The sequence below is a fragment of the Parasteatoda tepidariorum genome, chromosome 7 (genome assembly GCF_982258835.1).
Source record: "Parasteatoda tepidariorum strain Cologne lab strain chromosome 7, Ptep-v5.0, whole genome shotgun sequence".
Classification (NCBI taxonomy): Eukaryota; Metazoa; Arthropoda; class Arachnida; order Araneae; family Theridiidae; genus Parasteatoda; species Parasteatoda tepidariorum.
Window position 1 is genome coordinate 49,476,105 of NC_141761.1, and position 26,939 is coordinate 49,503,043.

General features: G+C 32.3%; 1 protein-coding gene across 2 annotated transcripts in view; it reads left to right on the top strand.

Annotated features, from left to right (window-relative positions):
- LOC107439335 (fatty acyl-CoA reductase 1) overlaps window positions 1-25,347 on the top strand; it is a 35,398-nt gene extending 10,051 nt beyond the window's left edge. Inside the window, exons 6-12 of one of the 2 annotated variants that reach the window (XM_016051895.3) lie at window positions 320-497; window positions 4,977-5,021; window positions 15,351-15,469; window positions 17,404-17,640; window positions 17,781-17,910; window positions 22,256-22,386; window positions 25,156-25,347. In XM_016051895.3, the coding sequence (XP_015907381.1) occupies window positions 320-497; window positions 4,977-5,021; window positions 15,351-15,469; window positions 17,404-17,640; window positions 17,781-17,910; window positions 22,256-22,386; window positions 25,156-25,255 (940 nt within the window). In that variant the 3' untranslated portion in view covers window positions 25,256-25,347. The remainder of the gene's footprint in view (window positions 1-319; window positions 498-4,976; window positions 5,022-15,350; window positions 15,470-17,403; window positions 17,641-17,780; window positions 17,911-22,255; window positions 22,387-25,155) is intronic. The other variant, XM_043040133.3, reaches the window with a different exon arrangement.
- The last annotated feature ends 1,592 nt before the right edge of the window (window positions 25,348-26,939 follow it).

Sequence of the window (26,939 nt, forward strand, 5' to 3'; positions counted from 1 at the left end):
CACGAGGACCTCCCATGGTTAGCCTGACGGCAAGTTGACTCTTAACTAAAGATCCGTCTACCATTGAGGATATTTTAGATCACTATATTACTATTTCTAGGATAGCTTGTGATCAAATCTATAAAGACACCATAAAATATTTATTTGCAGCCGTCAATCCCTACAAACATTGCTCAGCCTGTCGAAATAAAAAATTAAAATTTGATTCACGATATGATGGAATGTTATTTACTTTTATGCTTAACGATAAGTTAAAACAAATGTATATTACAGACCTTATTATTCACTAAAGATTCTAAAACTGTTTTTCTATTTTTAGGTCCGATTTGAATAATGAATTTGAAAAATTAGCTGCCGATTGCAAACCGAAATGGCCAAACAGTTATACTTTCAGTAAATGTTTGTCTGAAAATATCATAGCAGATATGGCGTCGGATCTACCTGTGATAATTATTCGTCCATCAGTAATAGCAACTATTTGGAAAAGTCCTTTACAAGTAAGCATAACTATAAAGAGAAAGATTGTTATTCGGCCGTATTCTTCGTTGGATCATCTCCGAATTATTTTGTAGTTATAGACAACAAGCGTGCCTTTCAAACTGCACGATTCACTTCATGAAGGTTTACAATTTTCATCTTAATGAGTTGAAACTCGTTCAAACAAAGCTCCAAATTTTTGCAATACAATCCAGATAAAACTTTCGCAATTTTTTTCTAATTTTTCGATGCAAACAAATTATGGTTATAAGTAGGATGTGTTTTAGTAGTTTACGACGGTATTTAAAACTATGTTTATAATACAACTACACTCTATAACAAAAAAATCGAAGCACCAAGAAGGAGTTGTCCGATTGAAACGAAAATTGGTGGATAGGAAGACAATGTACAGAATAGTAAATGATTAAAATTTCGGAACAATTGAATAATTTATTGCAGAGTTACAGTAACAAGTTCAATAAGGTGTTGACCCGCCTCTAACCTGGATACAAGCTGCCACACGGCGTGGCATAGACCGATAAAGCTCCCGGATGGTCTCTTGCGGTATTTCCTGCCAAATTCGATCCAATTGTCGAACGAGGTCATCAACATTCCGTGCCAGATGCAATCGCCTTTCCAACATGTCATCCCAGACATGCTCGATGGGAGAGAGATCTGGTGATCTGGCAGGCCAAGGAAGAGTTTGACAAGCTTGCAGACAGTTCATAGCAGCACGTGCCGTATGTGGTCTGGCATTGTCCTGCTGAAAAACCAGCCCAGGGGGGGCTGCAAAAGAAACGGTAGCAAAACAGGTCTTAGGATGTCGTCGACGAACCGCTGTGCAGTAAGTGTACCTCTAATGACGACCAAAGGGGTCCGGCTGTCAAAGGAAATGGCACCCAGACCATAATGCCTTGTTGACGGCCGGTGTGGCATGCAATAGTGAAGACAGGATCCTCCTTCTGCCCTGTGCGTCTCCAAACACGTCTTCGATGATCGTCAGGACACAGTTGGAAGCGGAATTCGTCGCTAAAGACTATACATCCCCAGTCGGCATCATTCCAGCCTGATCGAGCGTCGATTTTTTTGTTATAGTGTATTTAGTCATTTGCAATTGATTGTTTTGTTCTAATCAAAGAAAGGTACGTATTACACGTCTATTGTTGGTCGTTTAGTAGGAAGCATGAATTGCTATATATAGGTTGGTAATCCAACCATAATAGACTAATATTTTGTAATTTTTTCAGATCGTATAGTAAAATGTTGATTTACCTGATTTGGTAAAAACCTGTCACGAATAATTTAATATAAAATTAGATAATGATTTAGTTTTCTTAATTGTTAACCAGGAATCTTTAATCTTGGTTCGTTTCGCCCACCGACATCTGCAATTGCCACTCAGTCATTTTTGTTTTTTGTCAATAAACAGTTTACTTAAAATTAAAAAATTTTCACTTTAAAAAATCCCACACTATTTTTTGCATTAATTTAGATTACGTTTTGCAAATTTAGTCCTGATTCTATTGGGTTAAAATTGTCACCTCATCACTTTTTTTGGGTTGTCAGAGAGCTACGTAACCCAGGACTTTAAGCAGAGCAAATTCATCTTCAAACTTGTCCTTCAAATTAATAATTAATGAAATAAAGTAATTTTTGAGGAAATGTATTAGAGACCCTAAAATATTTGCAGAATTTTAGCAGTTTTTTTTTCTTTTAATTTTTATTTATTCATTTTGCTGTTCAGAAAACTGTATAAGCTCTCCTAGCATAAGAACAATATTCCACTCCAAGTAACATAGGAACAATGCCCAATTTTTCCCTAAGCAGCAAACATGTATGCTGTTGGAACCCAAGATTTTGGTACCCAAGATTGATTTAGTTGAAGAAGCACAGTAATAGTACTGTGCTTCCTCCAACTATATCCCCCAATTTGACCTTAAACCTACATCATTTGCTGTAACCTGTGTTTATTTCTGATCTTTATTTTATGTTAACGAATCACGCTCATAATTTTAAACTTTTTCGAACTTTTATTAAGGACACATTGCATTAGCATTCAAATAACTATGATTATTTTTATATTCAATGTTAACATATAAGCGTAACGTCTATTTCTAATGTACACTATGGAAAAAATTAAGTTGTAGATAAACACGCAAAATGCATCATAATAGCTACATTGTAAAATTTTAATTAATCATTTAAGTTGCCCATTGATAGCGCCTTATAAAATTTTTACTGTTTAGTAATTGTAAAACTGTTAATAGGTTATCGGAAACATCATTTAAATAAATTCCACACAAAATGTGGTTTAATAAGGTAATATCAAAGGATTATTTTACAATAGTCATCGCATTTAGCTTGATTTCTTCTATTCGGAATAATGGCTCTGGAGTATATCGGATGCCCTTTATTTTGGCAATAATTTCAGTTCAGCTTTTCTGAAATCCCTTTTCTGGTTACTGTGATATACTTTGCGGGTTTTGCTTTCAATGATGTCGCCTTCGGGTTACTAAAACTTTTGTTTACATTTATGTGATTGGTTCTTGGCTTATTTACATATGTATTCGTTTATTTGCAAATCTCCAAAAATTAGAGAGCAGCGATGGCACAGGGGATAAAGCGTTCGCCTCCCAATGAGGCGAACCAGATTCGATTCTCGGTCGATCGATACGAATGCCGCTTCTGGCTTGCATCGACCACAGTGCTGACGTAAAATATCCTCAGTGGTAGATTGATCATGGGTTAGTCCCCTTGCCGACAGGCTAACCGTGAAGGCTCTCGTGGTCTTCCTCTCCATGTAACGCAAATGAGGGTTAGTTCCATCAAAAGGTCCCCCACGAAGGCAAATTTCTCCCATTGCTAGACCCAGGAGCTCCCTTGTGTTATGGGTTGGGTTCAAAATTGCAAGGCTACGTAGTTGAACATTAGTAGTCGTAAGTCCAAAAATTAGGTCTTCTGTTCAATGACGGTTATAAAATAAAAGTTAGTGGCGGGCCCCGATTGTAAACTATTACAGTGTAATAATCACAAACGTAATAATAAGAAAAAAAAAGAGAATAGTGCGTGGAGTCTCTCCGCGAGGAAGAAGTTAAACTTCGCAACCTGCGACGTTAATTATATAAGAATCAGCAGTCTTAAGGCCTGGTTTCTTAGGACAGGACGCCGTCAGCTGGAAATCAGCGCTAACCTCTGATTGGTCCATTTGTGAGTTCGATAGTATACGTCATCGAACGCTCATCTTGAACTACAATTACCGTCCAACTCAACTGCAGTTGGATTACAGCGTGACGTTAACCACAGAAGCAATGGCGGACAACATCCTGTTGCACATTGAAATCAGACAAGATTTTGATTTTGACATTAAACATAGCTTCCTCATTAAACATAGCACTCTTCATTTAGCTCAGCTATAATGTGTTTTTTCTTGGACAAAGTCATTATTTGTTCTCTAAAACACTGGTCGACAATAACAAAATCAATGCAAATTCAAAATAAATATTTGTTTACGTTATTAACGCATGCGCAATGAGAGATAATGTCTGCGTTGAACCGACTGCTCACGCTGAGCTAACAAAAAAGTATTTTTTTGGCGTCAGATCTACGTCAACTTTCCGCTGACGCCCAGATAAGGCGCTTGTCCTAAGAAACCAGACCTTTAGAAGGATCGCTAGTTCTATTCAACGACTCTTTTTCCTGCTCCGCTCGCTTCCGTGCTCTGTAATCACGGTAATATTGTGCATTTTTCCCTCGTGGACCTCTTGAACCAGTGGAAGTGCTTGTGGTTGCCTCATCGTCTCGCCCTGGAAAATGTATTTGTATTAATAATGTATGTGAATGCTTCATAATGCAATTTCAGAAGAGAAAACCTAACAATCAATTGATATTCACAAGAGACGTACCTTGACATAACCTTAAATCCGTCGCATTGTCCGTGGGATTGTTTTCACTCATTTTTTACAATTGTTATCCACTAAATTTGAAAATAAAAAATACTATCCTATTAAATTATATGTGTATCAAAACAAAATAAAACAATGTTTATAGAAAAACAATACTTTTATTATTTTTATGCTAGTGAGAACCCAAACAATATGGAAATGAATGAGGGAAAACTGGATCCTACCACGTGATTTCCCGGCCAATAAAAATGTAGCGTTAAACGTTTAACGCAACCTTGTCGGAAGTCGCATAAGAAGTATAACTTCAAAAATACTAAAGGAATGATGGTAAATAAATATTGTAATATTTTACAGATTTATACCTTCATATTTAATGTTTAGGGCAACCTTAAGATTTTAGTATAACTGGATCTTGTCATGTGATTCATCTGTTAGATGAGAAGGCACGAATCTGTCATCAATTTTAAGCTTATAATAATTTTAATTTAAAACTATTTTCTCCTTCCATGTACCTTCTTCTATGGATGGTTTATTCGATATCACAAAACATGAAAAGCATGATAATTTTTTTTGTTAATTGGTCATATTTATTTTTAGGGCTACGTTGAAGAAGGATCTGGTGTTGTTGATCTTCCACTAGGGGTAAGTGTTATTTTATTTATATATTGCAGTCTAACACACATTTAATGTATATATAATTAGCCACCTGCGGAGACTAGTTGCTCCGCCAACAGAACCTCAACATTTTGGGGTTCCACATTGTTATTCAACTGAACAAACTCACCGCTTCTGAGGCTCCACATTTGTTCAAGTTGCTTTCGGCAACATGCAGCTTTGTCGAAAAAATATACTGGTATAAAATGTTATGTGAGAAAATATTAAGAGATTTTAAAGAGAGTCATTAAAGAGTGTTTCAAATTGAATACGCAAATTTCTACAATTGTCAAATAGAAATTGCCATAAAAATATGTCATAAATCCATTTTCTAAAGTATGACACTATATTTCTGTCTTAATAACGCATGTGCGAAATAAGTCTTTTAAAATAAGCAATAAATAATCAATAAACAGAACATTTTTCAACAAATTAATACCATTGTTTTTCAACCTCTAATTATAAATTACCAATGTCGTACATTTTCATGCGACCTACCTTTATTCTGATTACTCTGTAATCGTTTTTATTATCTTGATTTCAAGTAGGGGAGAGTCGGGTAGCCCCGCTCACTTAAGGAGTATTGCTTATATTTCTATATAGTATTGAGTATTAATCAATATTTTTGTATGCTTCTATTGTTTTATCATCTAATTAAATAATGCAAAAAGAATAAACCAAAAAAAGAATAGTTTAACTTAAAATAGAAATTTAAAAAAACATGTTTTTCAGCTCTTTTCAAAATGTGTCGGGTAGCCCCGCCTAGTTACAAAAATTATGTTTTTTTTACTGTTTTTTCAGGCGTAAATGAAAATGACTTATGTATTAACAATAGGTAAACCTCGTTTATCATTTTTATCACAAAATTATTTTATTTATTACATATTTATATACTTTTAGTGAATTCTATCATTTAATAACAATAATTAAAAACAACAATATTTGTTGTTAAAAATGCATATCACATTCAAATTTGAAGCAATAAAATAATAATCTCTGCAACCGTACATTTATCGACGAAATAAAATTGGTCGTTGATACCCCACATTCATGTGAGCGGGGCTACCCGAAATCCAATTTTTTTGTAAATTTGTAATTACTCGAACAATTTTTCACATATAAACTTCTTTCTTTGTGCAAATTAAACTTAAGACTAATTACTTTAATGCTGTATGTATAGAAAAAATTATTTTTTTAGTATTAAAATGAAGTTTAATCGAAACATTCAACCAATTTTTCTTAATTTCATGACTACTGTATTCAACACATTTTCAAAACTATTGTTTACCATGTTAACAGCTGCATAAATACTTGAAACTTTGAAAATAATCTTTTTTTAATATAACAATTACTGTCCGATTGCCCATTGACTTGAAAAAACATTCTTGTTCAATCTAAAATGAATTCCTGTTTTCAATATGAATTGTGGAAAATGTTCCACTTACCTTTAGACCGCCAATTTGATGATTCATAAACCTTTATTGGTTTTAATTACAAATAGATGAAGATGAATTTACATGAAATGGTAAATGATGATTATAAAGTGATGAAAACATGGAGTTAGATATTAGCGCTGCATGGCGCGTCTCTAGTTACATTACTTCTACTGTTTTTCAGTTTTTTGAAAAAAATAAAAGTTATTACTTCTGATGCGCCAGTGGCGCCATCTGGGGGTAGTTTCCTGGTATGAGGGGGATGAGGGCTCGTTACATCCTCCCACCTTGAGTTTTGGACGACAAATGTCATGACGAAACTCAATTAGGCAATTCAAGTCTATAAAGTTTTCGACATGGTCGTAAGTATGATCCATGCCGAGTTTTTACGCGCACCACTCTTGTTTTTCCATCTTTGCCGGGGTAAAGAGCTTCTATTTTTCCCAAAAGCCAATTGATGCGTTTGTTGTTATCGTCTCCTATGAGAACGATTTCTCCTTCTTTAACTTGAGAGTCTTTCTTTTTACGGGCAAAATCCTTAAGTTGTCCTAAATATTCAATTCGGAAACGTTTTCTTAAGTCCTCTCGAATTTTTTGACGATAGGCAAATCGTTTTTTCATCCTGGTGGCATCAATTAAATCAATATCTGGTACTCCAGATTCTCTAAGTTCGTGCAAAAACATGGCAGGTGTTAATGGTATCATGTCCTCTAGATCTTCTGAGATGTACGTAAGTGGTCTGGAATTTATGATGCTTTCAACATCACAAATTACTGTGTATAGCTCTTCATAGAGAAGGTTTGCTCTTCCAAGGACTTTCCGTAAAATTGATTTTAGCATTCCAATCATTCTTTCAAAAAATCCACCCCACCAGGGTGCAGAGGGAGGATTGAACTTCCAGTGAATCTTTTTCGAAGTAGCAAACTCTTTTAGTTTTTCGAAGTCTACTGATTTCAGATCTGCAGCCGCGCGAGTCAGATTTGTGCCGTTGTCAGAGAAAACCGTTGCGGGTCTTCCTCGTCGTGCTATAAACCTTCTAAATGCCAACAGAAAGCTATCCGTGGAAAGTGAAGTTACTAACTCAACATGAATGGCTCGGAAAACCGCACAGGTGAACAGCACGATCCAACTCTTGCTTCCATCCTTCAAAAAGAGTGGTCCGCACAAATCCACTCCAATGACCTCAAAAATCAATGCTTCTCGTACACGATCTTCTGGTAGAGGACCACTTAGCACTTCTGTAGGACGAGCGCTGAATCTTTTGCAAATGACACATTTTTTAATCACTCGTTGAACAGTTTTTCTGCATCTGAGGATCCAATATTGTTCTCTTAGAACTGACATTACAATTTGAGTTCCGGCATGATTTAGTTCTTTGTGTTTATCAAGTATAAGGCAGTGAGTGACATTATGGTCAGATGGCAGAACAATAGGATACTTAAATGTTCTCAAATCCTTCCTCATGGCTATTCTTGTTCTAACTCGTATAAGGCCTTCATCATCCGTTATAGTTTGTAATGAAGTATAGCAAGGCTTGGTTTCTTCTGCTGGGCATCTGTTCTGCACGTACTTTAAAATGACCATTTCAGCGTCTTTCATTTCTTCAATAGTCAGCTGTTTTTCGAGGTTTCGTTCATCCGCAGCACTCTTGATGTTTCGATAGAATCTGTAAATCCAAGCAGTTACTCTTATCATTTTTCGATATGATGTTAAAGTATCATATAACAGAATTTGTCCTTTGAATAAATTTGTTGAAGTCACTACCGTTTTTCTTCTTTCAGCGTTGATAATGTCCAAATCTGGATCGATAATATCTTTTGGCCAGAGCTTTGGTGGATCTTTCAGCCACATAGGGCCCTCCCACCATTTAGATTGCTTTAGATGCTCAGCAGAACATCCTCGTGAGGGAAGATCAGCTGGATTAAGAGTTCCGGGAACATAATTCCATTCTTCTGGCAAACTGAGAGATCTGATTTCTTGGACTCTGTTGTAAACAAAAGGGGCCCAATTTTCATTCCTTTTTATCCAAAAGAGGGCATTTACTGAATCTGACCAGAAAAATGTTGGAATATTTTCAAGTCTTAAGTCTGATTTAACTCCGTGTGCCAGTCTAGCTCCAATTGTACAGGATAAAAGTTCAAGTCTGGGTATTGTGACGGGTTTTAGAGGAGCTACTCGAGATCGAGCTTGAATGAGCTGACATGATGTCGAGTCTTCGTTTTGGCTTCTCAGGAATATGCATGTAGCATAAGCTACCTTGCTCGCATCACAAAAAATATGTAAACTTAATTTTCTCGAACCTTCAGGATTGTCCAAGAGACATCTCGGAATGGTTATATCTTTCAATTGACTTAGTTGTTTTTGCCATTTTTCAAACGTTTTTCTAATAGAAGATGGTAATTCTGCATCCCAAGTGCATTTTAGCTTCCAGCACTCCTGAAGCATGATCTTCGGTCTTAATGTTACTGGACACGTGTAACCAATTGGGTCGAATACTTTGTGAACTTCAGACAAGATTTTGCTTTTGGTTAAAGTCTCAGATGCCTGCGATGTTTCCTTTAAGTCTAAAGTCAATGAATCAGTACTTAACTTCCAAATCAGTCCCAAAACTGGTACTTTTATTTCTTCTTTAGGGATGGCTACTTCTTGTGAATTTAGGATACTATGCTCCCACCCTCTTAGATCGAATTGAGCTCTCTGCAATATATACTGCGATTCAGTAATAAATTTGTGCAAATGTTCTCTATCTTCAACACTGGTTAAGCAATTATCTACATAAAATGATTCTTCTAATTTAACTGCAGTTTCCAGCATTGATTCTGGCGCTTTCTTCAAATGGTACCGTAGGGTGGCTCCTAACAAATATGGACTGCAAGTCAAGCCAAACACCACTCTTCTATGTTGGTAAATTTTGATCTTCGAAAGGTCTCCATTTTCACACCATAGAAATCTTAGGAAAGGTCCATCAGCTTCACTCAGTTGGATCTGTAAGAAAGCTTTTCGAATATCTGCAATGACTCCAATCTTATTTAATCTAAATCTGTTGATCACTGAAGGAATGAGCTCCACAAGATTAGGTCCTTTTTCAAGACAATTATTGATAAAGGGGAAATTTTTTATTTTGGTCGAACCATCAAAAACGGGTCTGATCTTGGTAGTAGAATTTTCTTTTATCACAGCTCGGTGTGGCAAAAAATGTTCATTGGTGGCTGTATCGTCTGGGCTAACCTCTTCGATAATTCCCTCTCGTCGCCATTCTTTAAACACCGCTTCATAATCTTCTAATATTTCTGATTTCTTCTGATTATTTCTGATTTCTGACTCAACGCAGTTCTTCAATCTTCTTTCAGCAACACTTCTATAATCAGGCAAAGTAGGGTGATTTAAGATCCATGGAAGGCTCACTTCATATCTCCCGTCTTCAAGTACCTTAATGTTGCGATTAAAATGGTCTTCGGTAGCTTTTGCAATTTCTTTTCTTGATTCTTTTTCACCAGGGTCTAATATTCCTAACGTATCTAGTTTCCAGAGATCCGAAATTTTAGCCTGAGCCACATGAAGGGACAAAACTGTGTTGGTACTATTACTGTTTTCAGGATCACGAGTTTTACCCATAAGTGTCCAACCTAATCGCGTTTCGAATGCAACTAAACTTTCTGAAACCGATTTAATAATACCTGTGAAAAGTTTACCGCAAACGTCGGCTCCGATAAGTAAATCAATTTCTTTAGTTTCCGAATTCACCCCTCCTATGTTTTTATAATCGCAAAATTTAATTCCTAACTTATTCGCTTCTTTTATCCACGAGCCGTCTCTTATTTTAGGAATTTCTGTACAAATTTTTTCCTGATCATAAACTTCAAAGTTACAAAAATAATCCCGATTTAAATCGCTCAAAAAAATTCTGTATTTATTATGCTGATTAGTTCTTTGCAATCCACCGAAAAGACTATGATTTAAGTTTTCCTGCCCTATTGGTTTGTAACCTATTTTATTTATTGTTTCTTTTAAAAGATAAGACTTTTGGGACCCCGTGTCTATCAATCCGCGTATAATTATTTCCTTTTGTCCGTTTATTAAGCGAATTGTTAACGTTTGCATTAATACTTCCGGATTACAAGTTTCATTCGATAAAACCGTACTTTCCACTTGACTATCTGTTTTCTTTTCTGGACACATAAATGTATAATGACGTCTAAAACAAATATCGCATTTTACAAAACTCCTGCATTTTTTAGCCGTATGGCCAAAGCGAAAACAAATAAAGCAACAACCGCTTCTCTTTAAAATATCCCTTTTCTCATTCATTTCTTTCATTTTAAATTCATTACAATCCCATAAATTATGTCTATCGTTACCGCAAGAAATACATTTATTTTTCTTATAACTCGATTCATTCAATAAATCTGACGCCGTTGATATGCGATTCTTATTTTGTTTATTCGAATTCTCGCCTCCACTGCTACGCTTTGAGGAGGGGAAGGGGGAACATTCTGAAACTCGTGTTATAGACGAACTCAAGGCCGTGGCTTTTTCTCGGCTAATTACTTCTGTTTTTAAAATATCGAGGATCTCTGATATTTTCCACTCATCATCATTGCTATATTTTTTGGTTATTTCTAACACTATATCTGAGGGAAGTAATTTAATAAGTATAGGACAGAGTAAAGCCCCGTAATTTTCCTGATTAATTCCCAAAGATTCTAAATTCCTTATTTCAGTTTGACAAGAATCAAAAAGTTTTCTTAATGAAAAAATATCTGTTGATTTTTCTACTGGGGTTAAACTCAACAATTTATTCAAATGAGAGTTAATTATCAACGTTTTCTTGCCAAAGCGTTCTTTTAATGTTTCAATTGCTGATACATAATTATTATTTGTTAAACTGAATCCTTTAATCGCATCTGAAGCTGATCCCACTAAATATGTTTTCAAGTAATTAAACTTTTCAACATTCGACAAACCAGTGTTTTTATCTATGGCAGATTCGAACTGATCGTAAAATCTTTGCCAGTCTGCAGGATCTCCAGAAAATTTCTCTATAGTTAAAAGAGGCAGTTTCACAGAAGAAGTTTCATTTATTCTTATATTAGTGTTTATCTTCGGTTCAGAAATGTTCGAATTTAACTCAGGAGACACTACCGACAGTTTTTCTATTTTTCTGTTTAATCTGCTTTTACTTCGTACAATATTTGTCAAATATTCATCACACTTTATAATTTCTGTATCGATTTCATTTACATCCGTAATACCCTGCTGAATTTCGAGATCAATTTCTTTCAATTGTTCTTGTTTTAACATTAATTCAGACATTAACTCATCCAATTCATCTATTGTAACCTTATCGTCTTGATAAATGTTTTCGATTTTGGTTAATAACTTAGTTGTTAATGACCTTATCGTAGTACGCTTTTGTTTGGATTTCTCCATCTTAATTTATAAGCGAACTATTTATACACTTAAAGTCACTATTCTATGAAACTAAATTTCTAATCGAAAATAAACAAGAAATCTCTTAATGGCGGTCCCTGTTCGGGCGCCAGAAAATGTTCAATCTAAAATGAATTCCTGTTTTCAATATGAATTGTGGAAAATGTTCCACTTACCTTTAGACCGCCAATTTGATGATTCATAAACCTTTATTGGTTTTAATTACAAATAGATGAAGATGAATTTACATGAAATGGTAAATGATGATTATAAAGTGATGAAAACATGGAGTTAGATATTAGCGCTGCATGGCGCGTCTCTAGTTACATTACTTCTACTGTTTTTCAGTTTTTTGAAAAAAATAAAAGTTATTACTTCTGATGCGCCAGTGGCGCCATCTGGGGGTAGTTTCCTGGTATGAGGGGGATGAGGGCTCGTTACAATTCTATACATATGAAATTGACAGTGGGCGGGGCTACCCGACTCTCCCCTACTTGTGTATGTGTGTAAAAGAAAAGTAGTCAAAATTTCGATCCCTATTAAACTAGCCACAAAAATACAATCTCTACTGGAGACCTGGGCTTAATGACTATGGAAATTTCGATACTATCATAAACACAAACTATATCCGAAGAGGCTCTGCACTAGTTAACAACTAGTTAGTTTAAAAAAAAACTAGTTATTTCTTGAATACAAAATTTGTCTTCATTTTATGGCGTATCGAAGTCTTGATCTCTTTCCGACTTAAACAAAAAATGAAATAAAATAAAATTTTTAAACACTTAAGTTAAAAAAAAAGAAAAATACATTTTTGTCACACTTAAAACGAAATTCGTAATGCGCTTCAGTATTTTAATAAACTTCCATCACCATCAAAAATTGCCCCATTTTTTTTTAAAGTGATGCAACAACTATTGAAAGCACTTCACTTAAAATAATTAGGGTGTATTAAGATTTTGTTTTAAAAAACTGATATAATCAGTGTAGATATTGTAAGTTATGAAAAGAAATAAGGAATATTGTACAAATAATTAAAATTTCTTGACAGTATTTGTCAATTAATGAAAAAGAAAAACGCACGACTCCTGTGCATTTAATAAACAAAAAATTGTGTTTAGTAGAATAGTGTATAAATTACTTTCCGTAAGAAGTCCGGTCTTTTTTCAGATCTAAATACAGCATACTTACGAAATGTGAAATCAAATCAGACTTATAATATAGGTAGATAGGTCGGAAACTAGCAACCTCATCACGTGCCTTGTTCAATCTAAATGAATTCTTGTTTTCAATATGAATAGTGGAAAATGTTCCACTTACCTTTAGACCGCCAATTTGATGATTCATAAACCTTTATTGGTTTTAATTACAAATAGATGAAGATGAATTTACATGAAATGGTAAATGATGATTATAAAGTGATCAAAACATTGAGTTAGGTATTAGCGCTGCATGGCGCGTCTCTAGTTACATTACTTCTACTTCTACTGTTTTTAAGTTTTTGAAAAATAAAAAGTTATTACTTCTGATGCGCCAGTGGCGCCATCTGGGGATAGTTTTCTCGACTGAGGGGGGGATGACATCTGGGGGTGAGGGCTCGTTACATGCCTCGTTTACCGGCTCACTCCTTTTGAGGAACCACACAATATTTCTGTCAAAAAGTTCTTCAATTTTCATAATTTCCTTAATTTATGATTAGACAAGGAAACAAAAAGTTTTTACCTCTAAAATCAGTACAAATTATAAAATCCAAATATAATCATTTTTTTAGCCAAAGACTTATGTAAGTAATTCGATGGGGTCTGATTTGTTAGTGCTTATTTTATTTCAGTTTTTAAAGTTTGCAGTGGCAATTTGAATTTAAACAAAATCTGAACTCAAAAATTTTCATTATATTCCGTTTATGTTGTAACAGACTGATATAACTAATATTTCATTAGCTGCAATTACGACCAGAATGAATTTTTGATGAAAAAAATTTTCATTCAATTAAGAAATACAAATATATAATACAATATTACATTTATTTACTGAAACTACAAATTTATGGTTTTAATTCAATTGGACTTGTAATTTATGAACTGTTTAGGAAAATCATTATCTGAATTTATATTATTAAATAACTAAACATATTTTGCACGCACTTATTTGTAAGTAACAAATTCTTGAATTATGATAAGCAAAATAATTTCTCAATGAGAAAATTGTTGTAGAATTAAAAGATGCGAATTAAATCTAATCAAAGGATTCTACGAATTAAATCAAATCAAAGAATGAAAGATACATTCTAATCAAACGATGCCTGCCTTGAAAATTCTTCACTTTCTGAGCATAATGTAGCCTGGCGTTACCTATATATAGAAGATCTATATATAAATATATATATAAGAATGAATAAGTTCTCAGATATTGCTCCACAAGAAACCAAAAAATGGGTCTTAGGAAGCCTCTCTATATCGCTGAGCCATTAGTGTCTCATTATACTGATATTGTATAGGCTGGCACAGCTATATATTGGTATATTTGCCAGAATCGTCACTCTTAGCAAACTGGCTTAATGAAATTTAAAATGTTTCTTGGAGTTATTATTTTTTTTTTTTTTCGATTTGTTTGGTATAAAAGTTTTTACATAATTTTAAATAGCAAAATACAAATTTTGAACAACAAAAATTATAAAAAATTCGCAGTTTTATTAATTTTTTGTTTCTGAAGGACTTCGACTGATATAGTTAAATTTTTATATAGTTTACTTTTAAAGTTAAATAGTTTAAAATAAAGTAAAAATTTGTATGCCCAACATTTTTTCAGATTATTAGAAAATAATAAAAAATAGTAAATTATTAAAAATATTTTCCATGGAACCACTTTTGAGTAGCCGACCGGCCTGTGTAGGGGTTAGGAAACTGCCCTTGCATCAGAAAGGTTCCGGCACGGCAATGGATGTTCTTTCATTCTCTGCACTATCTGTCCTTACTGTGGGAGCAACGTTGGCCCACCTAATATGGTACCCCTGAAAGAGTGGCCAACAAATCTGCCCTTCAAATGTCTGTATTATGTCCAGGTGGATCATTCTAAAAAAGGTGGGCATTGGAAAAAAAAAAGAAAAGAAAAACTGGAGTAAATGAGTTTCATAAGTAAGATTGTTTTTTTTAATGCGCTTTTAGTTCTAGAGATGAATGAAAATGCGAAAAGTGAAATAAACATGAAACCCGAATTTTCCACAGACTATGTGACTAAAGTCATAAGACTATATTTTTCAGATTGCAGCTACCCCTCCCCCTAGAATTTAATTGTCAAACATCCAAATCCGACGGAAAAAGCAAGGTATATTTGTTCAAAGCAAATAAGTTTGTGTGTTTGATTCTAATAACTAACACTAATTAGCTTATTTGATGTTTAAACTTTCTGCAATTTAGAGCCTTATAATGAAGTAACTATAACAGAATGTTTTTCGCAGATCGGAAAAGGTTTTATTAGAGTTCTCGTAGCTGATATGAATTCTCGTTTTGACTTGGTACCAGTAGATATTGTGGCTAATGTTCATGTTGCAGCAGCCTGGAGCGTTGCTACAGAAAGGTATCCACGCAAGGGCGCCGGCAGGGGGGTGCAAAGAGGTGCACTTGCACCCCTCTGGCTTTTTTTCTAAACAATTAAGCAGATACAGAAAAACAATTTTGTTATAAAAAAATTTTATTAAAAGTATTTTTATTCAAAAACAAGTAATTAAATAATTATTGATACATAACAATTAAAAAATTGTTTAATCAAACAAGAATAGTAATCGTCTTGCTTGCTGTCCAAATCTGTTTATAACTTTTTCAATGAATTCTGAGTCATCTTTGAATCTTTTCTTATGCACATTGAGCATGTACAAATTACTTAATTTCTCGTGAGACATTGTAGACCGATTCCATGTTTTGATGCGTCGCATTGCACTAAAAGTGCGTTCAATAGTGCGCACGTAGTAGCTGGAGGAGTTAGGCCAATTTTGATAGCCTCCGCTACAGCTGGATAAAACGGTGTGCCCTCAATTACTAAATCGATGTATTCAAGGGATTCATAAGAATTTTCTCTATTCCACCACATTTCGTACCACGTTGTAGCTTCAGTGATGAATTTCGGTAAGAGCAGATTTTAACACATAGTATATATATATATATATATATATATATATATATATATATATATATATATATATATATATATATATATATATATATATATATATATATATATATATATATATATATATATATATATATATATATATATATATATATATATATATATAATCTTCTACAGCTCAATAAATATAAACACAACAAATACAAATCTTAAGCGTGCACAAACACGTTAGTATATGAAACTACTGTTTTATTTTATTTTATAACCGTCGTTGAACTACTGTTTGTAGTTATTTGTGTTTCAAAGTCAGTAGCTATGCCAGCGCCATCAATAGTTTCTCGTGGCAAAATTTGCAAGTACAAGAAATTCGCACTTTTTTTTAAATATCTTGTTAACAATGAAAAAATGTATGTTGAAAAAAATTAACAGATTGTAATAAGTAAGATTATATAAGTAATAACAAAACAGTAATAACAGAATATTTGTAAATTTTTTTTTGGGGGGGGCGGTTTGTTTGTTAGAGGGTTGCACCCCCTTTTTCATTATTCTGCCGGCGCCCTTGTATCCACGATTTATTTACTACATAGTAGATATTTAAACTTTATGAAAGTTATTCTCAATTATTTAACCCTCCTTTATTTTCAATGGAATATTTGAAATAACTTAGTTAAAGCCCGAATTTCGATGATTTTAATTTGTCTCCTCGAGATCTTATATTTTCGAGTTATTGATTTAAACTGAATTAAATGATTTGGTGGACCACGTGCTGATGACCCTTTAACGAGTCAAAAGACACCCCTGTCTAGGCGCCTTTTAATAGCAGATTCTTGAATTATAGTAAATATAGATCTAGGATTAGCAGGAAAAATGTGATTCTTATTGAATTATTTGAATAACCATTTTACTAAAATTCAAGAAATTGTGAAGAAATAAATGATTTTACGGACTATTTGTAAGTTCTTGTTCTGAATTCGCGTTAAATAAGAGCTTTTAAAAAATGTTCTGCAATAAATTTTCTAAAATGTTTCTAAATTCATTAAACCTTTATTCATAGCAAATTTTTCACGAAGCTTTTTAATTGTCAGTGTTCCTTATTAAAATCGACTTTGTATCAGTAAGACCGTAATTAAAATTTTCTTCGAATGATTTAGTTTCCATCCATTTGACTTTAAATGAAATTTCAATTAATTCGTTCAGAATTCGCGATTTCTACAAGAAAAAATAGTTAATATTTTTATTATGTGAAACAATGAATAAGAGATCCAAAGTATTTCTTGTCAGTTCCCCGAAAAGTTTATATACAATTTTGTTCATAACAAGTTTTCTATATTAATAATTTTAATTGTCTGTTGCTTAAATTAATCCCTAAAACTGTTTTTATTTAGACTACCATCCCTTTCAATCATCAATTGTACTGGAGGACCATGGAATGTAACATTTGAATTATTTTCCAAGACTTTGAAAGAAATGGCTTTTAAGCAGTTGATTCCGAAGTCTTTTCAAATGCCGTCGATCGTCTTTGTAAATAACGCATACTTGTATAAATTATTGGCACTCTATGAGCACTATCTCCCTGCTTATGTTTTTGACGCCATACTCTATCTCAAAGGAAGTAAATTCAGGTATTTTGTTATCCCTTTTATATTCTTGGTTCATAATATCATGCCCTTTGCTTTTAAGACACATAAATTATTTCAGGGGTCTCAGTAGTTTTCCTAAATACATTAGTTAAATATCGTTTTCAAATCTATTTCCATTCTAGGTTGGTTAAATTGTATAAGTTTCTGGATGGACTGGTGGACCAATTGATTTTCTTTCTCAGGAATGAAATTGATTTTAAACAAGAAAATTATATTGCACTTGCTGAACAAATGGATCCCCGAGATAAAGAAGTCAGTTATTTTATTTATTGTTATATATCCAAATATTTGTCGAATATTTTTTTGTTTTAAATATCAAACATATGGATAATTTTTTTAAAAACAAATTAAAGAAAACTGTTCGCTCGAGAATATTTTTTTTCTTTTTTACCCTTTCGAAGCAACGGAGAAACTAATAACTTCAGAATTATATTTTTCGTAATCATTTAGTACACTCTTATGTCTGTAGAAAATAAATATCCAAGTCATTTTTTTAAAAAATATTCGAATTAATATTATTGGGGTTATTTATATTTTATTGTTTGCTTCTCGGTGTTTTTTATGATGAAATTCATATAGATAATTTCAAAAGAATAACTAAAATTAATTTTTTTTTTCTGTTTTGAAAGATAAAATGGTTATATTTGATTTCATGAAAAAAATTCAACACTTTTTATTAAGAAGCTCAACATTAATATTTATGTAAAGAAATTTAGAGATTTTGAAAATACTCTAATTTTTCAATGTACATTAAAAACAATCTTCTATCCTTCTCAAAATGCCCACATCTAAATTTGAGAAGAAAAAAAAAGGTTTGAGATATAAAATTCAAATCAACAAGGCAATGTTAGTAACTCAACTTTTTTTTTTTTGTAGACTTTAATTTTGAAAGTTTAAATTTCGAAAAAAATTAACAATGTCAATCCACACAAGTATCTTCATTTTCGTCTCTTTATGGGTAATACCATTGCCGTTCGGATAGGTCAAATGAGAAAGAGAAGCAATGCAATGAAAACTGCGTTAGGCACATTGCGGTAGTTGATTAGAAATAAAATGAAGATCTCTAGAGAGAAATAAATTTTTTATAGAGCAATTGTATAAATAATTATATATTAAAGAAATATTTATTAAATATAATAAGTATTATTTAAAGCAAAAGAATAGTATAAAAATCCCGCAGAAGTGCTTACAATTGCAATAACTTTTGGACAAAGTGGAATTTTCAGGAAATTTTTTTCGTCAAGTTCATAAATTTTTTTTAACCTAGTTTTTCAACCTGTAAGTCTGCCTGCATGGTATATTTTACTACAATTTATTTCATAATTCCAAGTTTCTAAGTCTATCTTGATTATCGTATAACATGCTTAGACCGATATTATCGTCTATCGTTTTGTCGCACGGCAATTCGCCATTTAGCGTGTTACATTCCAATTTCTTATTTTTGATTCCACCTTCTATTAAATTTACAGTCTCAATATTACAATTTAATTCTTTTAGAGCACTTACGGATAATAACATCGCTTGACAAATTTGGTACCATGGCACAAGTAATGTAAATTGGTCCTTCAAATTATCTTCACATTTAGTTACTGGCAAGTTTATTAATGGAGCTTTTAAAGTTTGTCCGAAAGCACATGTTAATACTACACTTCCATGCGGTGTCCTGTATTTTTCTGGAACCAAACAGGTCTTGACTACAGATATTTGTGATCCTGTATCAGCTACCGCGTTCAAGATGTAAGAGTCTATTTTTAATTTTATTATAGGCAGTGCGTCAACATAATTATTTCCTTTATCGTTTTCTTCACCAATTAGAAATTTGACAGGAGCGGTTAAAATGTCATTTGAAGCATCCTTTTCTTTCTTCAGTTTAAATTAACATGTAAAAGTGTTCCATGAAAGGGAGAGTTGAAAATATTACAGCATAGATTACAAATTCCTACGACAATTTAATTCATAACAAACGAAACATCAGTTGAGCTCTTTTAATTTTTTTTTCTTTTCGACTGGCGTCAAATAACAATTTTCATATTCGTGTTAATCTTAACAAAAGTAATAAATGCGAAGAGGGGGAACTGCAGACGATATTTTGTTTATCTTTTTCATATTCCACTGCGGTTTGGCCTTGATCGGCGTGTCATATTTATTTCCGTCAGAATTCGTATTCTTTTCCAAAAGGTTGTCTTTCTTTTCTATTTTCGATTTCGGCCAGAGAAAAGTTCGTTCTTTTAAAACTTTCTTTAATACTTTCGTAATCATCTAGTTCGTATGGCGTCGTAAACTTAAGCCAATCTTCTAAATAATGATCTCTTGTTTCAGCAGGCACTCTAAATTTCAGTTGTTCCGTCACTATTAAATCTTTGAGTTGTTGGAATGTCTCTATTTTCAATTCTGTGATCCATTCGGTAAAATAACTAATCAGTTCTTGAGCATAATTTCTCCAAGATTTATCATTTGACTTGTGATGTCTGTAAAAACACTGTTTAAGCTTTTCACTATTTTACTTATATCGTTTTAGGATCAGACTTTTAACAAATTCATAATTATTAGCATCCTTAGGTTCTTCTCTTGCTAGCATATTTGACAGTTCTGCCGGTAAAACAGCTAAAAGGTACGCTACCCAATCCTTTTTAGGTACTTGAGCCATCTCTGCTCTTCTTTCAAAATTTATTAAATATAATCCCATTTCGTCGTGTTTTTCATCAAATTTAGGTGTTATTTGAGTTAGTTGAATTTTATGACTTACTTCAACTCAGTTTTCCGTTTCGTTTTCATGATTGAGATTTTCTGTAGACCGTTCTAATTTTTTAATTTCTAATTCGTACTGATGAGCTTCACGAATCATTCTTTCTTTTCTTTCCTCTTCTTCTCGTCTAATTTTTTCTTCTCTCTCTTGCTCTTCTCGTCGAATTTGTTCTATCTTGATTCTATCTTCCCTTTTACGTTCGTCTATAATAGTGTTTAAGAGTTCTTTACAAAAATCTTCATTCTTTAAGATGGCCTCTCTCAACTCAAACACTTTTAAATTACTAACATTTTCAACCCCCATTTCCGTAGCCATGAATTGAAAGTCTATTTTTAAGCCTTTTCCTAAAAACGCCATGATAACAACCACACTTCTGACACCAAACTGTAGGGTTCTTTTGATTCGAATAGGAAGAAATTATGGCGATTATAAGATAAAAATATTTATTAAAAAGAAATCAAGATTAAAAGTGCGTACAATACAATTAGCATAACATAACTGCAGAGGAGGGGGGTTTGCTATAGTTACCCGACAGTCTTATCCATAGTTTTTGCACAGCTGAACAAAATAAATCGTCAGGTTGAACAACCGAAACGGCTTTTCGGCTGCACTCGTGGTTTTTCGTATATAGTGACATACATGTCATATCTAATAATCACGGAAAAGAATTTGAGTTCAGATAGTTTTGAAAAACATTTCGTAGCAGGCAATAGACTATGTTTATAGATATTGAACTTCAGAAGGTAAATAAGCTGCGCCTCCTAGAAATCGATCGAAAAAAGCGTCGAAATTTTTAAATTCATCTTCCAATGGAAGATGAACATTCTATCAGTTATATACATCCACTATTTTTAATTTGATGCTAATATATAATGATAATTTAACGAGAATGTTGATTTAGCTCATTAAAACGCTGTGCAATTTTAAGCTGAAATTTAAAACAAAGATCTGGTCACTCGAATCTAAAAGCAAATTTTCAAATCTTGTGCTAAAATGAAATACGAACTTCAGAAAAAAACACAAAATAGTACTCTACATTTTAGATAATCCGTTTATCTTTATTAATTCTTAATAAAACAGAATGAAAATCGAATGGATAGTTTTTGAGGCAATAATAAGCAAAGAATGTTAGATATGTTTTTTTGAAAAAGCGATTCTTTTGAACTTTTTAAGACATAGCACAAAACACGTGCTTTTGAAAATGCGTGTTCTGTGCTATGTTTACAATGTATCTCGTTTAAAATTTGAGTTTAAAAAATGACAGCTAATTACGAAAATGGGCATAGCATTTGTTCGATTTTTTAAACTACAATCTAAATAAATGAAAGCATTTCTATTTCTGTTTAACATAAGTCTTCAAGCTTTGAGGGTCTGTTTGTTTCTTTTTATTTTCTTAGCATGGAAAGCATATATGTCAAGCCATATCCATTTTGAGATATATCTATTTTTTCTCTCCCCACATTACAAGCCCTGTTCATTTTCTTGTGCATGCATTTTGGGCTAATAATCACATAAAAAATTATTCGACGAATTTCAGTTCGAAGATTCATACACGTTGTTTGTTATAATACTTAACTCAGTAACCCAGCCAGAAATTATAATTTTGGATATTTTTTTTTTTTTTTTTTTTTGTGTGCATAAGATAAAACTTACAATTTTACATACAGAACGGTCTAGAACTTTTTTTTTTTTTTATAAAAAGTGGCGACTTCTTCACCTTCAACATTCGATTATTTTCATAAATTTGATTTAGTATGAGCTTCTTTTAACAAAATAAGTAACATTTTGTAACGCAATTTTACCAAAAAAAGGATTGAACTTATGTAGTCATGATTGTAATTTATTTACCAGATATTTTCCATGTACCGAGATGATATAGATATAGTGAAAATGTTCGACGAAATTCCAAATGCAAACCCTTATTTTGATTGGAAAGTTACTGATAAGCTGACACCAAAAGAAAGAAGGGAACTAGTTATAAAGTAAGATTATTTTAAAAATATTTATATCAAAAGTAATTTTATTTTATGATTAGAATGCTTGTCTTCTTATAATTATCGATAATTTAATAAATGTGAAAATAGTTCGAATGAGTAAATGATGAAACAAATTTTATTATTTCATCAACATCATGAATTTTGAAGATTTGCGATATTTAGTTAACTGCATAGTTTCAATATAACTCTTAGTCTTAAGTCACAAACCTAGTTTTAGTACTAAGTACTTTTTTTTTCTCTATTAAAAAATAAAGAAAACACTGCCCTTTTTGTTCGTTTGAACTATGTTCACAACTGACGGGTTTGTAGCAAAAAGGTACATTTTTTTTTTCTTCATGAAATGCAAAAATATTGTTTGACTGAATCAAAAACTAGCCCCGGTATCTAAAGTGGTACAAAATGGTAACTGTCCCCTAGAGAAATATCTGAGTCAAATACCACAATTTCGCCTAATTCCTGTTAACTGTATCACACTATGTTTCGTTTAACTAGCCAAACTACATTAAAGTTTCTTAGATTATATGCTGAATTGGGTCTTTAATTATAAAAATATAACTTTATTTTAGCTCCTTTGCAAAAATTTCCACTTAAAATAATTTGACAAAAATAGTAACGGTTTGTCAAAAAATTTAAGAATTTATTTTAATACAAATACAGGGTTGGAACAGCTGTTCAAATTGCTCCAAAACGAAATTTCTGTTCTAGCTTGCTCCAAAATGCCATTTTCCCCTCAAAATGGCTCCGAGCTGCTCCAAATCTCTAACAATATTAATTGAACAAAAAACGTGTATTACAAAAATAAGTTTTGCTGCTCCAAAACGGCAAGTAATTTTCGTTTTTCACTTGAATGTCGATCAATATGTTTATTTAGGTGAATTTTTTACCCATCGAAATTACCGTATTATAAAGTTAATATTAGTAAATTAACTGAATTCACTTGTTATAAAAAGTGCGCATTAAGTAATTGGAAACGCCATCTGGAATTCAAAACGCCATGTTAGAAGGGTAGACAAAAAATCTAAATGATAGGTTTTACTATAGAATCGGCGCAAATAGATAACGTCCAAAAGTAATACCTTAAAATTTGACAAATGCGTGCTGTAATACCATATTTAAAATACCGAATCTTTCCTATTTTTGGAGAAATATATAAACTTCCATAATATTTTTAATGTCAATGATGCTTAATTTTGATAATAAGGCAGACCTGTATAATATATACGAACGGAAAATTTGTTATCATCGCGGTAATCTAAGAAAAAAATCTGTAAAGTGTGAAAAAAATTTATCTTTCAAATTCCCGAGAAAAGAAATCTTTAAGCTTTTTCCTGCCAAAGCAAACGAGATTTAACATGACATTCACATAATTTAAAATGAAACTTTGAGATTCGTATTTACGTGAATTTAAAATAGAATATCTGGATTCGTATTTGCTTGATTTAAAAATCACTCATTGAGATTTCTAATTACGCAATTTAAATAAAAGAAATCTCACATCGATATTTTTATTAAAACGCCGATAACATTCTGTGGAAAATGCTTTCTACATAAACTTTTATCTTGCTCAAAATTTTTTTTCTTTTCAATTAACGAAATCGCTTTGTACATAACATTATTGGATATCTATTTTCAGCTTTGCTGGCTTTTTACTAAATTCATCCCTGTTTTATAAATCAATTTAGAATTTTATAAAAATTTAACATTTAAAAAAAATCTGATTTTCATATAAGTTGAAAAATGTGAGCAGAAAGTTTTTTAATTCAGATTTTGTGCTCGCAGAAATTTTTTTTATCTAAGTCTGGTAATAGGTAATATAGAGGAAACGAAGGAAATAAAAATATGACCACCGAAGCCGACGTCTTCAGGGGGTACCGGCCCCATATTTCATGTTTTTTCCTGGACTTCTATACAAAACCATCGGGGTACTGAGGGAGTTAATTTAGGCATTTGCTTCTCCCTCAATTAGAAATGTTTTTATTTTTATTTTTTTTATGGCTACCGGGGCAGGTACCCCCTAAAGACGTCGGCTTCGGTGGTCATATTTTTAATTTTATTTCCTTCGTTTCCTTTATTGCTACTATATATGTACAAAAAAGCAAGGCAATGGTACTAATTCGTTTAGAAGAAATGTAAAAAGTCACCATGATATCGCCAATGCTGCTCGATTTTAGTAATACACCACTATTTGTATAAAGGTTATTGGTGCAGATTTAATGTGAAGCAAATCCATTAATACAGGCAAAAGTATTATATTTGTAACTGTAAAAAGTATTATATTTTGTAAGATTTTCAAGGGCTTTTAGAACTGAAAAATAACTTAAATATTCTAAAAGTTATAAAGCCTTTTTTAAATATTTGTGACATTTTCCCACTTAGATGAAAATCTCTACCTTATTCTTCTCAGTTTTTGTACATTTTTTTATGAGCTCTGATAATGCAGCATTCGAGTAAGTTATTAAATTAAAAAATTAGACCACAAACTGTTCAATTTCACAAAATTGTGGCTCTTCTACACTGACGTTTCGCGTCATTTTCAGATTAAGCATAGGCAAGGCTGGGCTTTAATGGGGCTAAACTTGTTTTGACAGTCATGAGTAACTGTCGCGAACTCAAAGCAGTTATAAAAATAGTATATTATCAACAACAAAAAATCTCTTTATATGACAATGGATCTTTTGGAAAAACAGCCGTTGTATCAGCGGTAAGAAAAAGGTTGAATGAGTTTTTTTTTTAATGATTATTTCTCTCTTTCAGACGTACCCTCGCTGCACACCTCGTCAAGGGCGTTACATTAATACTCTTGGGATATATTTTGTACAAATGTCTGTATCTAATATTTACACTGATTTTTTAGGTTGTTTTAGAAAGATTGCAAAAGGATTTTTGTTTAATTTATAAGTTATGAATTTACTGTTTTTATAAGAAAATAAAATAGTTTATTTATTATTATTTGTCTGTCTATTAAATTGTAATTACAAACCGCTGGAAAGCATTGATTGGTAAAAACTAAAAAAGACTATTTAAAACCATCAGCGTCGCTCTTAATGTTTGCAAAATATCGCTTGTACTTCGTGGGTTAAGGACTGGAAATGTAAATAAACTGAGTATTCCATAATTCTTTTACAAAACAAATAACGAAGCTTCAAAATAAAGGATTATTTCTCAGTTTTAAATTTTGAATGATGACTATTTTTTACTACAAATAAGAATGAGGGATTAAACTCATATAAACAAATCCTACCGGCACAGTTTTCTGATTGATCAAAAAAAAAAAAAAAAAAAAAAAAAAAAAAAAAAAAAAACAGTTTGGAATTGAAGTATAGTTTAGTATTTCAATTACATATTGCTTTCCTATGTGAAAGGATTTTTTGTTGTTGTTGATGGGTTAAGGTGGTAAGGAATGAATGACTGCATCATTTTCCAGAGATCGATCCGGTTGACACAATTCATTGTCGATTTTAGAATTCGGAAAAGTTTTAAACCACAAAACAGCGGTTTCGAATTTCACGCCCAGGATAGATAATAAAAAACTTTAATATTGGAAATACTTTGCAATGGCCACATACCCTAAAAAAATCAGTGCAGTGAATACTTGAACTACAGTAGGGAATTCCGTGCAAATGTAAATCTCATATTCCTGCTGGTTAATTACCATGGTTGAACCGGTAAGTATTAATGAAAACTACGTCTTTGGGTAAACGTGATAATAAAATAACATTAATCATATTGTTTGGTTAACATTTGTCCAGTATTTCCTACACTGATGTTTTTTAAGACTAAGGAAAAGATGCTAAAAATAGATTTTACAAATTTGGAAAACAAATGCAAATTTTGAATGCTGTGTCTTTCTCTGTTCTAAAAAATGTTTCCAAGAACTGAGAAAAAAAAAGGAAACAGTTTAAAATTGAATGTCTAGTCTAAAATGTTAATTTAGAGTTGCCTCTTTATCTGATGATGCAGTATCTTTGACCAACAGAGCTTTCCTTTTCCTTGTAGGTAGCTGGATGCCAATGGGATCCTATTATATGTGAGAAAAATACATGAAAAATATGTTTATTCAGAATCTACGACTAGGGCGAGATTTCTACAAGAACAAATAAGAGATAAATTTGGCTATAAATTTATATTGGTTTAAGAGAGTCATGTGATTTTTAGGAATTTCGATCAGTTTGTGAATTAGTCCCTACTTAGCTGATTTTTATGTACATAGATGAAATTCAAAAATAGTAATATTTCATAGCTATTAAAATTACAGAAAGAGTACAGTATTTACTTTAATTATCTTTATTCCAAGTACAACATAAAGCATAACTTGAAGGTTACTTTTATTACAATAATAGGTACATAAAGGATTTTGTTTAAACAATGAAAACTAGCCTCATTTTATTAATAAAAGCAGATAATATACCATATTATTCATAATTTAGTAAATAATTTCCATTTTGAAATTAATATTATTACCATATTATAAAAATACAAAGGGATTAAATGTTACTTTGAAACTAATTTCTCATAATGAACATTTGCTTATTTCAATT